The sequence below is a fragment of the Neomonachus schauinslandi genome, chromosome 3 (genome assembly GCF_002201575.2).
Source record: "Neomonachus schauinslandi chromosome 3, ASM220157v2, whole genome shotgun sequence".
Taxonomy (NCBI): Eukaryota; Metazoa; Chordata; class Mammalia; order Carnivora; family Phocidae; genus Neomonachus; species Neomonachus schauinslandi.
In genome coordinates this window covers 2,789,239-2,807,863 of record NC_058405.1, presented here as the reverse complement: position 1 = coordinate 2,807,863, position 18,625 = coordinate 2,789,239, and the positions used below count along the sequence as shown (strand labels likewise).

The 18,625-nt window shown below is 50.8% G+C and overlaps 1 protein-coding gene across 1 annotated transcript in view; it reads left to right on the top strand.

Annotated features, from left to right (window-relative positions):
* Window positions 1-18,625, top strand: part of COL4A2 (collagen type IV alpha 2 chain) — a 164,990-nt gene that overhangs the window by 34,478 nt on the left and 111,887 nt on the right. The window contains exon 3 of the mRNA XM_021696009.1: window positions 12,790-12,870. Within this exon, the coding sequence (XP_021551684.1) occupies window positions 12,790-12,870 (81 nt within the window). The remainder of the gene's footprint in view (window positions 1-12,789; window positions 12,871-18,625) is intronic.

Sequence of the window (18,625 nt, the reverse complement as noted above, 5' to 3'; positions counted from 1 at the left end):
CCAGGAAATGGGACCACGGCCCCCCGGAGGCCCGGGGAGACCCCATCCTCCTGCAGATGCTCCAGATGCAGGACAAAAGGCTGGATAAACTATCTTCATCCACCAGTATGAGTACGACGGAACCGGCTCCTCATCCTAAAAATGTGTGCAAGCTGATTCTGATGTTGCCTTCTCAGGGGAGATAAGCTCCAAAACTTGGTCTGAACCTAGTCCAGGGGAAATTATTATTTGGTAAGTCAGTATTACAATTACTGTGGTATGTGGTCCCTGTGTGTACAGTGCAGAACCCGAGAATGAGAAGCCCAATCGCATACTGAGGAGCCAAGAGAAGCGTGGGCTAGGAAAGTCACTGTTGCAATAGCCAAGTGGGTAGATATCCACGGGATCATCTGCACACAGATAACTGAGTGCTGCCCCCCCCCCCATTCGGACTCTGAGACGGAGCTGCTCGCCCCAGAATGTGCTTCTGCTGTGACTTAGAGTAGACGTGATTCACAGACCTTCTCCCAGTGCAACGGGAAAACTGCTCACCTCAAGCAAGGGAATCCTAAATCACTGCTAAGAGGCAAAGGCGAGCGTAGATACCTTCTGAAAGTTGCCCGGCGTGATTAAGTTGGCTGGGTATGCACAGGAGAAAGAGCCAAGCAGAAATGCAGAAATTCTACCCCAGAAGCCAGGCCAACAAGTACATAAAGTGACTATGGTTTTGGTGTGGACTCTCTACTGGCCCCAGAGCCCCTGTGATTTGACTCAGATGGCTGTCAAATTTGCAAAGATGAGGCTTCTCAGGTCTGGACTCAAGCCTGCCCAGGCAGACTGCTGGTATTCCTTGTATGTCAACACAAACCAGTACCTGCCTCGCCTGGGCCAGTCCTTGCTAAACCCAAACAGAAATCTCATTGTATTGTAAAAGAGCATTGCTAAGTCTCTCTCATTCATGTAGGTTCATCTTGGATTTCCCCCACAAATTTAGCATGTGGGGGGGGGTTTTAGATAAAGCTCTTAACTGGGCATCTTCTTCTGGAAGACGTAGCCACTCCGTTTCTCAAGAGCAATGTTAAATATTCACTTTAGATCCCTCTGCCAGTGCTAACAACATTAACATTTTTATTCCCTGCCAGAGAATACCAAGAACCGACATGCTGTATAAATAAGTAAAATGGTGTAAGGTAATGTGTGAGGTAATGCATATCCTAAGTGATGTCTTGGGCTGTCCCTCACCAGATGAACAGGGCATACACAGAATAATAGTTCACATATATTTAAGGGCATTTATTCTAAATAGAACATTAGAGACTTCACCGTGCGTGCACCGTACCGATGCTCCTTCCCAGCTATAATTACATGGGTGGGCTCCTGATGAGCTGTTTTCCTCAACATGGAGAACTGTATCCCTAAAGGCTATAAAAATGACTGAGTGACAGTAGCCTTCATCAAAAATCGTCTTTAACATGGCCGATGTCTTCTTTATTTGGTGAGAACGATGACGCTGGAATGAGCAGCGAGTGAGAGAATATTGAAGTAGAGTCTGTTTGGCCGTGTGCATTTTCTGTAACTCGGACCCGCTGATAGACCGTCAGTGCCCAATAGGACCGTGAGGTCAGTATAGGATGAAGTCACATGAGCTCATGCATGCCGGGGAACAGCATAGCTAAAGGCAGAGTAGATTTACAGTGAACACAGCAAGCTGTCAAAGAATTCAACTCTGTCCAGGATGCCCAAGTGGTGGCCTTCCCTCCCTGGGCTCTGTGGGGCCACACCCCTCCCCCAAAGCACCTGCTGTGTCCTTCTTCCCAGTCTTGGCCACGCAGCCCGTGTTCTCTGCTGCTTGGCGGTCTTACCACTTCTCTACATCTTCTTTAGTCAAATTACTGCCTTCACTGTTCTTTAAGATGAAGCACTACAGTTATTGTAGTAATTCTTTACTTATTGGGAATTTTACACGTTTGTTCAACTGTGCTATTATTTTTACTGGGATTAGGACTCATTTATTAGTGTCCTGGTTACAAAGTCATGCAGGTTTTGAGTGGTCTGCCTCTCAACACTCTTTTTTCCCATAGATCTTATTGGTTTGGTGTGTGATTTTGCAGAATGTGAGGGTTTTTCAGAAATAGTCATATACTGTGTTCTAGCAGAAATACCTGGACTTAAAAAGAATGAGTAGGGACGAGATGAGAAATCAACACAGGCTTGACTTCACTGTTCCCGAGGGTGAGTGGCTGTTGTGCTTCAGTATGTGAGTGGGTCTCAGCTCGGAGGATGGGGAAGGCAAGGCGGGAGGGAGAACATTCCAGGCCGAAAGCACAGCTTGTACGAAGGTGTGTTCCTTGTGGAGGATGGGACCCAGAGGTGTTCATATTCAGTGCATTTAAAATCCTTAACATTCCACCCTCATGGGGAAATATTTTACTAAGCACTCGATTGGAGTTGAAGTAGGAGGAGACCTTGAAAACCCAGGAACGGTGGTTGGACAGGAACAGGACTCAGATTGGCAGGTGTTAGAAGCAAGGCATGCTGGTGCAGGGACACGGTGGGGTGCGGGGACCGGAGGAGGTGTAAACACAGAGTATGTTGTATCTTGTGAACAGAGCCTGATGCAGGCTCTAAGTACAGGGCTAACGCCAAAGGGACATGATTACCCACCTAGCCAGCTGCTTGACCTGAAGGTTTGTGTCCCCTCAAAATTCATGCTGAAGGTGATGGTACTAGGAGATGGGCCTTTGGAAGATGATCAGGTCGTGAGGGTGGAGCCCCCATGATGGGATTAATACCCTCATTAAGGGTCCACAGAGCTCTCTGGCCCTCTCTCTGCCACACGTAAGGACATGGCAAGAAGATGCTGTCTGTATGGGGCGCCTGGGTGGCTTGGTCGGCTGGGCGGCTGCCTTTGGCTTGGTCATGATCCTGGGGTCCTGGGATCGAGCCCCGCGTTGGACTCCCTGCTCAGCGGGGAGTCTGCTTCTCCCTCTACCTCTGCCCCGACTCGTGCTCTCTCTCTCTCAAATAAATAAAATCTTAAAAGAAGAAGATGATGATGATGAAGATGAAGATGCTATCTATAAATCAGCCACAGCCCTCACCAGAGGCACTGGACTTCCAGCACTGGAGAATAAATCTCTGCCCTTCATAAGCCCCACGAGTCTATATTTCATTATAGCAGCCAAGCAGACTGAGACACCAGGCATTAGTGATGAACAAAAATAGGAATGGTGGCTGTCTACACTAAGGATGGAGAGATGGAGGGGGTAGAGGGAGAGTGGCTTCCAGAAACTGGTCTACGGACAGACCCACCAAAGATGTCTGGGCGGCAGTCAAGCGACTGCACGTAGAAGCATCTAGTATCTGATCTCATCCCGCCTGTGCGTGTACGTGTGCGCTTGGGCACAGCCGCTCTAGCAACAGCTGACATGCACATTGGTTCTCGGATTATTGCTCCGTGTGGCAACCTGATGTCACAACGACATCAAGAAGGGGGCTCTCACAGTCGACAAGCAGACCACTTCCCGGGGAGAAGCCCAGCGGGCTGAGGCACACCCCGCCTGGGTCCTGCACTGGCACCTCGGTCAGCCCGGCAGCGCCCTGGCCTTCGTGAGCCTCGGTCTTGGTGGCCAAGGAGCCGTCACAGGGGCATGAGAGGGACTGGTAGGGGGCACTTCTATGGAGAACTCAGCGAACTCTATCAGATGCTTGAAAAGAAAAAGAACTCACTTGATGCTTGGAAGACTGTTTCATTTGTAACTCAAGACCTAAGGAATCCCTGGCAGGAAGAGGTTCAAGATCAGCCTTTGGAGTCAAGTGAGTAAGCCGCAATTCAAAAAAGATCCATAAACATATCTAAATTGCTAGCAGAATACATCTTCAGCCGCCTTAGGAGCGGAGAGCGTGCTGCCGTAGGTTTTGCGAGCGGCAGTGGATGTGCTGGGAATAATGAGCAGATTCCGGGAAGTTCACCGCAATTAGACGTCAAAGGTACCAGAACTCACGTGATCTGGGCAGTAGGTGACGGGGAAAACGCCTGAAAACAGTTTGGGCTTCGGACAGGACATCTCTCATGCTTCATGTCCCTGGGCCTTCCCCGTCTAGGTGACTCAAGATGAGACAGCTCGCGGTCCCCACCCAGAACCTAGTAAGGGACCCGACGATGAGGCCTCAATGCCTCCTGGGTGGAGGCCAGGTGGCTCTACAGAAAGGACATGGTATGAGAAGCGGGAGGGATGCCTCTGGATAGGGCACATGCCCCTGCACTCTGCGGCTGGGTGTCACGTGTCCGCACCTGCGCCCGCCCCGACACGTGCCAGAGTGTGCAGGAGGCAGCCTGCCTTCCTCGCTGGAGCCTCCGCTCGCCGCCCAGGAGGGGAGGAGGGGAGGAGGGGAGGAGGGGAGGAGGGTGGCCAGGGCAGAGGTGTGCAACAGGAACTGCCATGCCCACCTCTTCCTAGCTCTGCCAGGAAAGCCGCCTGTCCTCACCTGCAGGCAGGCCCACCCACGCTCTGAGATCATTTCTAGCCTTGGGCCAGGTATTTCTAAGGAAGCACTGACTCCTCCAACCTACAGCCTTGGCTGGGTTTCAGCCCTCATTCCTAGGTCTGGGGCCCTGTGCCTGCGCCTGGGGGCACTGACCCCCGGGCCTGGACGGCCTGGAGGACTCCATCAAGTATGTCCTGGAATAATCCCCCCAACAGACCTGGTGAAAGGCCATCCGCATGTTCATCCTGTGCAGAGCGGGGCGCAGCTGAGCCGTGTCAGGTCATTTCCCTGCCTGGACTCTGCCCCGAGCTGTGTTCCTGAATCTTCTGCTTGGCCTCATCACTGCCCACTTCACAGACACCCCGCGGCCTGACCCGGGGATCCTCATCCTTGACTTAGGCACCTCGCTCGCTCGCAGTCCGCCGTCTGGCCTCCTTTAAATGTCGTAAGCGTAGATGATGTAACTCGGGGAAGCGTCTGGCCTTGGCCTTGGCCTTGGCCTCCCGCACGCTCGGTGCCTGCCAGTGGCCCACCCCGTCTTGCCAGACTCCCGTGCTGGAGGCTTTCTAGCCAGTCCTGCGGGTCAGCACCCCGGTGCTGGCGTGAGAGCATGGCTGTTGGGGCCATCTGGTCAATAGCAGTTCTGTTGGGAAAACACCCCCAGACCTCGAGCTGCCTGAGAAGAGAGGGTGGAGACGTTGGCCTGTCGCTGCTCGTAAAAACATCTAAGTATGCCAGTATAAAGTGACGCGGCTTGTTGCCGATGGCCCGGGGAGCCACCGAACGCAACGCACGCCTCCTGGTGACGTCTGCCAGGCAGGCGAGCCAGCAGGAGTGATGCCATCCCTCAGGTATTCACCTGGCCGCGAGCGCGGGAAGACCATGGCTAGCTCACCGTCTGCCTTTTGAACTCCCATTCCCAGCACAGCGCCCTAGCCTCCCCGTCCGTACCCCAAACTCCCAGCCCCAAGAGGACAGGCGGGGACTCGGGCCCAACTGCTCCGAAGCTCACTGACGTCGGATCGAGTCCCCTGGAGTTGTTCGCTCCAGATGGGCCTGCGCGTCTGCCCATCAGTCATTTCACTGCATCTACCTGGTGACGCTCTCAGGACCCCTCTTGAGTGACATCTATCATGGGCGCCTTGAAATGCTTTCAGCAAAGGAAGCTGAAGTGCCAGGGTTTCCCACCCAGTTTATAGGGAAGAGGGTTTTGTTCTGTGTGGAGTGGCCCTGGTCTGCGTTTCCTCTACCATATGCTTTGTCTTGCTAATACCATGTTGGAATTATTTCCTTAATTTCTAAAGCTGCGTGTACGGAAATGGCTTATATTTCCTGTTTTGATAAACTAATAGAATTGTACTGGGAACTTTGTTCCCAAGTTGGCTTTCTTCTTTGTTGGCCTCTTTTTGAACTAAAAGGATAATTCTAGAAAGTCGGGCTTCACTGGACTTGTGACAAAGACGAAGACTTGTATAGATTTTTTTACCTTAAATATGAAAGATGACTACTTTTTTGCAATAAGGGATGTCTGTCTTCTGTGTCTGTTAGAACGGGTTATTCAATATCTCTCTGTACAGGAAGCTGGGGTTAGATGCTGGGGGCAGTCCAATGGTAAAAGATCTGTAAATTCAGTCCTTCAGAGACTTGCTCTTTTTGGCTGGAGGTATATTGGCTTAGAAAATCTTTCTTGGACAAGACGTTTCTTGGAACATGTGGAGGACAAAATATTCTTTGTTTTAGGACAAATGAGTTTTGTTCTTGCCTCTTCATATAAATTTGGTTAATACTCATTTCTTATGTGCGATTCGAGAACAATGCCGAGCATTTTTTTTTTTTTTCATTTGTAAATATTGTATCGACTTTAAACAGTACTCACATCTGCAGAAAGCTGGGTCCGCGTCCACGGATTTGCTCCCTCGATAGACATGGATGGTTCACTCTGGTAACTTACAGAAATAACTTGTCGTGAAGAGTCTTAAGTCTTTTGTGTGTTTTATTTTCTGGCATTCAAGTTGTTATTTAAACCTATTTTTAAATGTCCTAAATATGAGGACAAGTCTGCCGCTGGGAGAAGTGAGGAAAGCAGTTTTCTCCGTGTTTTGAAGGGGGCCACTCCTCAGACACCTCTGGAGGAGGAGGACTTCGCACCGGGCGGCGGCAAGAAGCCTTTCCTCTCTGCCCGATGCTCTGTGATACCCAACGAAGGCAGCTTGAGTCTCGGCTCCCCTGATGCCAGCAGATTGCTCAAATAAGAGGCCGGGCCACCGGCGCATGGGACCGGATGTTCCCTTAATCTTGCAGCTGCTCCTGCCGATGTCCACTCTGACTCAACCGGATTCCATTTAGAGACAGCAGAGTAGTCCGTACCTGCCGCCGGACAGCCAGTGGCTCGAGGCAAGAAAGTCTCTGCTTGAACCCAATCGATGCCTGGTTCAAGGACCCAGAAACTGGCATTCTTTAGAAGATTTCACGACCTCTGTTCTCCCAGAGACAAAAGATGCACCAAGGAATGTAGAATGCACATGTAGGGTGGTTTGGGTGTGTCTAGGTGGAACTGAATGTCCATGCAAATACACGTACTTTTAAATCTTTCTAAATGTAATGATGCCAAGATTCACATATGGATCCGAAGAAAAGAATTCCCATATAAAAAGCTGATCTCCCCACCCCCCCCCAAAAAAAATCTCTTGCTCCGAGGTCTCCACTTTGACCCTGGAAACAGTATCTCTTGCATTCCACTTGAGTAGAATATCCAAGGTTTCTAGAAAATATATCTGTGCCTTTGCATTGCCAATCGACTCTTAGATGATCTGGGTCTTTCTTAATTTCTAGAATTTCTAATTATTACAGCAATGCTGGCTACCAATTCAGGGCAGGGTAAAATTCAGAAGAGAAGGGTCTAAAAGGATGTTCTGAATAAGGAAAAGAGAACTGAAATGTTTTTGACAGGGTGGCTGATGAGAGGCTCAGCGACTGAACTGTCAGTGCCCAGAGCCTCCCTGCATGGGCCGCAGGTGGCAGGGGGTCAGAGGGAGTCTGGGGGCCAGCACTCTCCCAGGACGGCATGCCATGTCCTCTTTAGGCATGGAATGCACGGGCCCTGTGGGGAGTATCCTTTCTCCTCCACTGACAGAGGTGGCTTCACAGGAAGCCACAGCAGCGTGCCTACGTGGAGAGCCTGTTAGAAAGCGTGTCCTGGCGCAGGAAATCTGAGGTGGGGCCGGCATTCCTAAGTAGTGCCTGGCTGCGTCCACGCGCCATGCTGGGTGTGTCCAGGGTCCAGACCAGACAGCAGCGTTGCACACGTAGACTGAGCGCCTCTCAGACATTGCCTCTATCAGCCCCCTCCCCCTGCCCGGGTCATTTAGGACACTGTGTCCAGGCACATCCTGTTCAGACTCTCTGCTCCCTATCTTCACCACGAGCTCTCCCCACGCAACCCCTCCCTTGCCAATATGGCTTTTGTTTTTATTCATTGTTTTGCAAGAAGTACCCACTTCATCTCTTCCTGGGGCAGCTCAGAGGCATTCCTGGTCTACTGTGCTTCTGATGTTTAAGCCGTTTTCTGTCTTATTTCCCAAAACTTAGAATTCACATTTATTTTTCAAAACAACTCCTGTTGGTTCAACAGCACTTGGTAGGATGTCCAGCCAGCTTACAGTGATAGCAGAGTTACCGCCCTTTGCCCTGTGTCTGCCGAGGCTCTCCCAGCCCCCGACCTTCCCCTCCCCATCCTGGAGGGAGCCGCTGAGTCCAGCGGGGCGGGGCTCTGGACGAGGTAGCTCCCGGGAGAGGGGCACCCAAGGACTGGACCTTGGGGCAATGTTCGTCAGTTGCGGAAGGAATTAACGATTAAGCCCCCAAGTCAGACTCCTTCCGCAGTTGGAAAGTTAGACCCACAGTTGGAAGTGGTTACACATCTTGGTAGCAACTGAGGTGGCTTTCATTGAGCAAGGAGGACAGAAGATGCCCCACGCCCGTCCTGGACCATAAAGCCACGATGGGCTGAAATTGAGTCCTGGCCGGAAGTTGGGGGATCCAGCAATGGAGGGGCATCCTGGGGGTCCTATGAAGAATAGGTTCAAATTCACTCCATTCCAAGATGCCCTTGATTCCCTGATGATGATGATAACCCGGAGGTCTTGCTTTCCTAGGCCTAGAGACTGGCAGCTCTCCGTCCCCTGGGTTGTAGCAGTGAGGGCCTCAGGTCGGAAGGCAGGGAGGTCGGCCACTGTGGGGGAGGCCAATAAGGGATAAGAGAGCACAGGACAGCCCGAGGGAGAGGGCCCGGCTAAGTCAGACCTCTCCTGACCTGGCCTGACTCTTCCTCTCAGACCAACTCTCCTTCATGGCACTTGCCGTAATTTAAAGTGTGTAGGCTTTATTGCTCATTTACTTAGTTCTCTTGTCAACTTGTGTACACTCTCTGTTCCCCACTTTACACCCATGGCCCAGCACAGTGCTCAGCCCAGAGAAAACATTCAGTGGAGAAGGAAGGAAGGAACAAATGAGTGAATTTGCAAGGGGAGAGGGCGGGTAAAGTATCTCCAAGAGCCCTGTGGCTGTCATGTTTGGGGGGATCAGCAAGCTCGGAGCCCTGTCACTGGCGCAGCTGAGGGAAAGGCTTTCCCTGACCACTCCAAGCTGGGAGGCACACAGCACGGGATCCTCCGTCCTTCCAGAGCCTGGGAGGGAGCGGTTTCCACGTGGGTGCGCGGACATAGGAGCCCATGCGTGTCAGATTCAGGCATGCTCAAGGGGGTGGTAGGCCTTTCCACTTTGCATGGATCCTCACATCTTTGGTCTCATTTGGCTGCGAGTCCTTCTCCGCCCAGGGTTGAAGGACATCCAGACAAGCTCAGTTGAGTGGATGCAGCGTGGTCCGTGACAGCGGACACTTTCTGCACCTCGAGCTTCCTGACCCTGGTGCTGGGCAGCATGCCCTCCGTGGACGTTGGGATGGTGAGCTCAGTGACAGGCGCTGCTGCCATGGGGAGAGCAGGGTGCAGGAATATTGCTCTATGGAATGGTACCAATGGGAATTCAGACTTGACATGAGAAACTCGTGGAGAATTTAGCTGATGCTCCTGAGGAGTCTTGGAGCTGCAGTTGGAAAGCATGGCATCCTAGAGACCGTGAAGTTGAAGGCCTAGACCAGGCCAGCTGATCATCTTCGAGGATGGTAGGCAGGCTCTTGAGGTGGGTGTTCAGTGGGAGGACACTGGTCATCTTTACTAAGGAGTTGACAAGAAGGCTCAAGGTTTGTCTCTGAGTTGTGTTGAGCAATAAAATCCAGGGTGGACCCGAGGGCTTCGAGCATGGGCAGTGGTTGGTGGAGGCTTTTAGTACTCTTCTGTTCAGGGGACGCAGACAGAGGACCCCACAGAGCAGCTCACATACTCCTCATCCCAGGTCCTCAGGAGGGCATTTGTAGCTTGAGAACGTTCCAGAGCTCACGTCCCAAAGGGGAATACCGAAGCTCAGGTCTGAGATTTGTTCAGTCTCTAAGAGACGTCTGGAACACATGCTCTGGCCTAATAAAGTAAATACTTCTGTTCATCCTGGAGATCTGACATTCCAGTTCCTGGTACTTAGAGCTCTTGTAGATGTTGGAATTCGTAAGACTCCCTCTGTAGGCTATGCAAGATATAAGATGCTGATGGGAAAACACACACACACACATACACACACCACACACAACCCACCTCACATCACACACACACAAACACATCACATCACATGCTGTCACACACACACACCACACATACACACCTCACATCACACACAACCCACCTCATATCACATACACACACCTCACACCACACACACACACCCCACATCCCACCACACGCACATGCACCACATCACACACAGGGCTGGAATCTCCATGTTGGAGATTGGTTGTGGCTTGTAGAAGGAGGCCTGCCTCACCTCCTGGGACGGGATCCCCAAGCCATGGCTCATGGTCGAGGAAGTGTCAAGATTGGGAGTTATCAGACCTATGAGTCCCAGCTCCAAAAGCAAAACAGCACTATTAAATTTTAAGCAGGTTATGAAGAACTCATTCCTATAACTAAGTCCAGTGCATATCCTAAATCTAGGACAGAAAGTCTGTTAGATCAATATAAAATCATTTCAACCATTGATTTATATCCAGGGATTTGGCAAGTGCCTTTAAGATCAAAATTAAAAATAGCCTATGAAACACCAGATGGAGAATGGGAGTTTATGCTTTACCCTGGAGTCCTTAGACTGAGGAGTCCCCCTGCCCTTTCCAGACAACTGGCAAATGAATTACTGTGTGAACCAGGGACACCTGCCAAGCCCCCTATTCACATCCCAGTCGTACGTAATACAAAGTATAAATGTGGCTGCCCATCTAGATGTCTCCCTTTGGCATTCAGGGTAATCCCTAAAACCGATGGCTTCGCATGGGGCTGGATTTATAAACACCAAATATTCAAAATGGTGGGATTTTAAAATGAGCCCCACTATAGATAAACATTGAAGCCGTGAAAAAAAAATGGCAAATACCTAGAAACATATTGTGAGGGCATGAAAGGATTTTAAATGTGTTTACTTTTACACTGTGGAACTCATACTGTCTCACAAAATGATAACCAAGACATCCAAAAGGCTTCGAGGTGTTGGTTTGGGATTTTCAGATTTTTTTGAATTCTTCAAAATAGTGACTGATGCATCAGATACTGGAGTCGGTAAAGGGCTATTGTGGGGACACAAGAAACGTGGGACTCAAACGATCCCCCTTATAGAAAGTTGTGTGCACAGGAAAGGAATTTATCATCTCTACAAAAAGAACATTGAGTAGTCGTGGTGGTCTTAGGTAAACTCTGGCCAGAGAGTTTTGAGTCAGCGTTCACTGTGCACCCGTCAAGGCTGCACTTGCAGGAGGGCTAGCAGGGGACACGGAGGTGGCCAGCCAACACGGCATCCATCTACACACGAGCAGCAGAACCATGCCAGGAACAGCAAAGATTCTGGCTGACGCGCTGGCATGAGAAACAGAGGGAGTCCCCAGGTGACCATCTGTTAAGTCACTGAAACCTAACTTAGAAGGGAATGGAACAGATGTGGCGAAATGCACTTTTGTGTCAAGTTGGAATGGTCTGTTATCTGGGGAGTGTTGCTTGCGCAGTAAGGTTTGGCTCAGCGTGCACCAGAAGCTAACCTTGTCCGGGGTCCCTTGAGTATCAGTGCCTGCGAGCTGGGCGGTCTGCTGGGCGGGCCGAGGGTGACGAGGGTGACAGGGATCCCCCGTGCCGCTGTGTAAGTCACCTGTCATGCCGATGGGGGAGGCGGGGCTGATCCAGAAGGGGCCAGAGGAGGGCCATTCTGATTGTCACTTCCTGCTCACATTATCCTGCTGTCAACAGTCCAAAAGGAAGATTTCCTAGTCCAAAGTCCAAGTCCATCCTTTACCTAAAATACTGAGATCAAGGGTGAGCAAGCAATGCCTTGGAACCCGTTAGGATTGTCCAGGCAGAGAACTCCCTCCCTTAGCCACTCACTTCATTAAAGAGTTGGCCGAATAAAGACTTAGGAAGGCCTCTTCCCTCCATCCCTCCTCCTTCTGCTAACCACTGGGTCTCATAGAGGGCAGAGAAGGGGAGGGGAGGGGAGAGATGGGGAGGGAAGGTGTGTTTGCAAGGTCCTCCTCCCCCTCGGAAGCCCCTCTCCCTTTAGCTCACCTGGATCCGTGTTGTATGATGGGGCCCAGCATGGAACCTAACCCAGTCCTGCTCCCCTTGATCACACCTCCTCGGGGCTGCCTCCCCCACCATTCCAGAAGCATGAGGGCTGCTTCCTACACCTGGAGTTTCAGCTTCATACTGAAGTACTTAACACAGAGTGTCATGGGTTCTCTTCACCCAGGATCCCTGGATTCGGGGAATGTTCTCCCCGACTTTCGAGGCCCAGGACCTAGCTTGACATCTGGCGTTGAGTAGGCACCTTTAAAAGGCATATTGACCATAGAAGGTAAAACATCTAGAGGAACCCCGTTGTAAACTCTGGACTCTGGGTGATAATGAGTCGTCAGTGTAGGCTTATCGACGGTGACAAATGTGCTGTTCTGTGGGGGGGACGTTAGTAGCGGGGACAGCTGCATGGGGGGGGGGTCGGGGGTGCACAGGGACTCTCTGTACCCTTTGCCGTGGGCCCAAAGCTGCTCTAAAAAGGAAAATCTACTTGTTTTGAGTAGAGAGCTGGCTGCTGGAGTTGCACATGCTCTCAGCAGATGATGCACTACTGTTGTAGAGGACGACGTTTGGGATAACACGTTCTTTGTGCTTTCTTGTGCAGGGCGTGAAGAAGTTCGACGTGCCCTGCGGAGGGAGAGACTGCAGCGGGGGCTGCCAGTGTTACCCCGAGAAGGGGGGACGGGTAAGTCACAGCGTCGTGGAAACGGGACTCTTCCGTAGCTTCTGTTCCAGACAAAAGTGCCTTCCATCTCCTGACGGAGTCAATCCCATGCTTTCCTGAGAAATTTAATACGGACGTACTCTTCCGTATCAGAACAAATGATAACATAACGCAAAATTTGGTCCAGGTATACCACGCTCTGAATAGAGAACGGTAACTTTCTTACATGTCTCTTGTTCATCGTTGGGAATAGATATGTATATATAATGCAACTGCGTTTTATAGGTAACCATATATTCTGTGAAAACATTACATAAAGAAAGCATGGTTGTGTCTAGCCCCCACTACAGATATTCCGACCAGAGGGCACGAGCCTCCTGCCATGGAGAATCAGTCTCACTTTCAAAATTAGTACTCCTCCCCCCAAATGTCCTTTATGTATCGAATTTCATCAGATAGGTCGGAGAGAAAGGTCAGTCCCCATCGTGGCCAGCACACCTGGCACCACCTGCGTTACGGTCTGATACTGGGTGTAATGTGTTCAAAGGGACGGGCTTTCCTCTTGCCAGTGAAGCTGATGTTTGGGTCGCGGCTTTACTGATTTTAAAAAGACATTGTTTCTATTTCTCTGTGTAAGCCCACTTCGTATGGGGAGCAGTATTTCGTTTTATGACACAGTCTTTTGAGTCTTCGTGCCTTGGGATCCCACTTCCCTAGGGGACTCCTGCTCGTCCAGGGCCAGATTGGGAGAGGTGGTTGGGAGGTGTTGGCCTGCGCCCCCTGTCCCTGTCGCTTCAGAAATTACAGCACCCCGTGGGTGTTCCGAATGCGCCTCACCAGCCCGAATCCTGCGGTCAGTGTTTACAGTCCCCATTCCCACCCTGCAGGAGGACTCGTCTCGGTGGAGCTTGGCCTCTTGGGCATGATGTCACACACCCTCTCCTACTTGAGTCCCCTCCAGAAGCCAAATAAGTAAAACTCGTGATAAGAAACCCCTTTACAGATGTGGCGGTCTCCCTCCCTGCCGTGTGACTGCCCAACCGTCCTTTCCATGCCGAAGATCACCCCTGAGGAGGCTTCGGTCCCCACGTGCTGGGACCTTCCTGAGCCACAGTCCTCAGGACAGCACTAGTTGTTGATGTCGTCAAGGTTCCTCTGCCTGGAAGGGGGACGTTATGCTCTAAGAACTGCTGATTGAAGGTTATGCATCAGCATTTCTCAAGGATTGAGTATTTTTTAAATATATGGAAGCCATTTGGTGAGATTTAAAATCCCCCGGGGACCCTTGCTATAGATTTTCCCAGCGAAGCTTCTGGAGTAGGGATGACAATGCCTCACTGCTGAGCTCTCCCCTCCCCGAGCGCTGGGCAGCCCAGCCTTATATGGGCATGAGGAAGATAAATTAGTGGTTTACAAATATCTGTGGGACTCGCCAGGGTGGGAGGGAATTCAGCTCCAGAGAGACTCTGCATTCTTCTCCATGTGATCAGCCAAACAGAACCCAAACAGAGCACAAGGTTACTGGGTCTATTCTTTTTCACTTTTTTTATGATTATTTAATGCAGAACTGATCTGTTAACATTTCCCGTAATGGTTTTATGTGAATTTTGTTCTTCAGTAAAGATGGTTCACTCTGATTATTTTTTTTCATTCAAGGATAATTAACGTACAGTGTTATGTTAGTTTCGGGTCTACAATATAATGATTCAACAATTGTGTACATTCCTCTGTGCTCATCAAGATAAGTGTGCCTTCAATCCCCTTTATCTGTCTCCTCCCTCCCCCCACTTCTCTGGCAACCAGCAGTTTGTTCTCTGTATTTAAGAGTCTGGTGTTTTGTTTATCTCTCTTCTTCTTTGTTCGTTTTGTTTCTTAATTTCCACATATGAGTGAGACCATATGGTATTTGTCTTTCTCCAGCTGACTTATTTCACTTAGCATTATATTTTATTTTAATAGATGATGCCATCTACATAGTTATGTACTCTTATAATGCCAGGGGTCTTCTCAGAGCGGTTATTAGGAGAGAGATTTCTAAGGGTCCCTAGGTCTTCCTAGTTCAGTAAGTTTGCATGGAGCTCTTTGTTTCCCCTCGGCCCTCATTAACACATAGCCTGAGACCTTTTCTCTACGTTGCCGAGTAAAGTAGATAATGGACACCTTCCGGTGAATTTGGTTAACGCAAGAAATCCAGAACCCCGTGTGGTTTGACTTGCCTCTCATCCTTCGGCCAGGTAATGATGACATTAAGCTGAGATGTGGCGGCTGTCTGAGTGGTTGGTTCAGGGACAGAGCCGCATGCTGGCCCCCTTTGGGGCCCGGCCTGTAGGCTCCAGCAGGGGCAGCGTGCAGGTGGCCGGGGGCCCCCTGCTGTGTTTGCCTCGCTCCGCACTGCCCAGCGCCCCACGCTGGCCCGGGCCTCGCAGATACAACTCGGGTTGTCTTAGCCGTCAGCCCCGGGGCTGCCCTGGGGACCCAGGTGTAACCACTGGGTATCAGTCACCAAGATGATAGAAATGCTGACCGTGAGTGGTAAGGAAAGGCCTCTGGAAGAGAGAGAAATGGCACCATGTATCTTTGCATTACCGGGGATATCTGCTGTTAGGATGCTTGGGTCTACTTCATCCAAATGCTTATTAAGGTACAGTATCCATATCAGTTTCTCAAGCCCAATATGTGTACATTAAACATTTGTTAATTAACAGATTCACCCAGATGTGTCCCTGTAGACGGCAGGGCTATTTCCGTCCTACTCTTGGATTGATAATATTTTTTAAAAGTAATGTAATGCGGGCGCCTGGGTGGCTCAGTTGGTTAAGCGACTGCCTTCGGCTCGGGTCATGGTCCTGGAGTCCCGGGATCGAGTCCCGCATCCGGCTCCCTGCTCGGCGGGGAGTCTGCTTCTCCCTCTGACCCTCCCCCCTCTCATGTGCTCTCTCTCTCTCATTCTCTCTGTCTCAAATAACTAAATAAAATCTTTAAAAAAAAAAGTAATGTAATGCATAAAAATAGCAGCTGGACAGATTCTGCCGTTAGAGAGCTGAGCGCAGAGTTTGCTCTTTCCCACAGCTTCCCCAGGGTGCCTTGCCACAGATTTTCCCCACGGAGCTTCTGGAGCAGGGACGGCAATGCCTCACTGCTGAGCTCTCCGCTCCCCGAGCACTGGGCAGCCCAGCCTTATATGGACACGGGGTAGAGTTCACTCGCTCCTCGCCATGGTGACAGCCGACATCAGAAACTATGTTACTGGATAACTTTTGGGCCTGAGGCAGAAATCACAAATGTACTCTGGATTCTGATTCCAAATGAATTCTCATGTTACCGAATGTGTGAAACATCTCAGTGTGAAACACTCAGTGTGAAACGTCTTCTCCAGCCCTAAGTGGTGGGCAGCGGGTTGTTGCAGGGGGAGGCTGTTCCTCATAGACGGAGCCATCCCGCCTGTGGGTCGATGGTCCCAGCCGCCGAGGCATGAAGGGCAGGGTCTGTGGCCCCGCGGGGTGTGCACTCCTCACTCCTTGGCCACAGCTGGAAAGTACAGAGGATGATCTAGACCTCATCCCCTAGTTCACACGGGAGGGAAGGAGGACACCGACACGGCGGGTAAGTGACCTGCTCCAATGCGGTCCAGAATAAAACTCAAGTTTTCAGACATTTTGGATGAGTTCTTATCCCAGTGCAGTGATATTCTGTGCTTGTGCTCCTCTTCCGATATGAAGGAGACTCGCCGGGGTGGAGGGAAAGGACACGGGCCAGATGAAAGGAGGTCTGGCCCTCTTTCCTCAAGTTATGACCCCCTGGTCAGTTCTCCAACCTTCTCTTCAGTTGTTCAGGGAATTCAACATAACTTTAGGAAATGAACTAACACAGGGACCTGGGTGGCTCGGTTGGTTGGGTGTCTGACTCGGTTTCGGCTCAGGTCATGATCCCAGGGCCCTGGGGTCTAACCCCGCGTCAGGCTCCCTCCTCAGTGGGGAGTGTCCTTGAGATTCTCTCTGTCCCTGTCCCCCATGTGCTCTCTGTCTCTCTCTCACTCTCTCTCACTCTCTCTCTAAAATAAATAAAATATTTTTGAAAGAAATGAAATCATACTTCATTGCCGTTTGAGGTCTGCATTTAAAATAAACTATTGTGTATGTACATTGCAGTAATTAAAACTTGTGAGTCCTAATTTGCCAACATTCCACAGGGTGATAGACACAAAGGATGTGGGCCAACTGACTTCTCAGACCTTCTCCACCACTAACGGTCTGACGATCGCCAGCCCCAGACAGAGTGGTGTGGCCCTCTGACCTGTCTCTATCCGTTTTACTCTTTCTTTCTTTATATATTCTGTATTTTCCCTTCTTCCGTGCGGTGGAAGGCCATTGGATGGAAGGCATCAGAGTTCATTTCTGTTACAGAACTTCTGTGGGAACAGAATGACACCAAGATTAACAGTACAGAAAGTGTAAGGAGGGCAGGCAAAGTGTCCGGTTTAACAGATAGAGACATCTTTGTCTTTGCTTGTTAACTTACCTGAAAGGTCGTGAAATTCTCAGGTTTTTCCAACTGAGGTCAGTTTTAATTCATTATTTCCATTCCTTAGGCAGGTTCACCTTCCCCCAACCCTTTGGCATTTGACTGTAAATTAAGGACAGATGGGTTATTCCGACTTTTTAATGGCATCAACCTTCACAGGGCACTGTTTCCCTGGGCAGTCAGATATCTTAGAAATTGATAAATACCAGACCCTGCTTAAGCCCAAATTGTTGGGAATTGTTGAGATGGTCAGGCTGCAGTGGGAGAAAGAGAACCCACAACTTTGACTGGTTCCCAGAGCTCTGTGCTCAGCCCCCGCGTGAGTGTATGGGCGTCTCCCCATCACTCGGCACTCAGCCAGCCACACTTGCCCCCCCCCCCCCCCACCGCCGCCCTGCCGTGGGCGTGACAGCGGAAGCCACAGGTCCGGAGACGAGCATCTCACATGCGAGGTGACCATAGCCTGCGACAAGCTGTGTGTAGCTGTTGTGTTCTTTCGGGCAGCTAAGAGTTTCCCACAGTCTGTGGGTCCCTGGACCTGAGTCAAAGTATGAGTAAATAATTCTTAACCTCACAAGATTCCTTAAGTTCAACAACGTAAATCAAAGCAAAAGAAACCAGAGAGATGCCGAGTGAACGGGGAAGCAGGGAAGAGTGGACAGAGGACTCTGGGAGGTGGGTGGAGGCAGGTGAATGGGCACGCAGAAAGACTCATTGTGTTTGGCACTTGCCGTCAGCTCAGAAGGGCAGCGCCCAAGAGATGAGAAAGAAGCCGAGGCCTGGCCCCGGGGAGAGGGGGAGAGGGGCCCCGAGCCGCTAAGAACGCACGCAGTCGGCAAGGTCTTCCCTCCACGGTGAGCTGCGGTCTTGCTCGGGAGCGGACCTTCTCTTCTCTGTTGCCATCATAAACCTCACCCTTCCATGCAAATAGCCAGGATTTCAAATAAAATGGAAATGGCTCGCTACAGATCCGACAACCGGGTAGAGCCCCGCAGCGCCACGGGGAGCCTCCGTTCAGACGTGCTGTGTGTGGTCCACGCTGCCACGGCTTGCCACGGCAATGCAGCGGCGCCCTCTGTTATCTGAAGAGCCTCGCTCCTGGTGGGTAGGAACATCGGTGCTGCCGTGGCAGACCTCTGCCCAGACCTTCTTCCAGGCACATGCTTTCTCCTGGTGCACTCGGCACACCTCACAGAAGCCAGCTCCAGCATTTCATGTGCTATCACAGCCCGGAAAGGACAACAACTCACCCAGA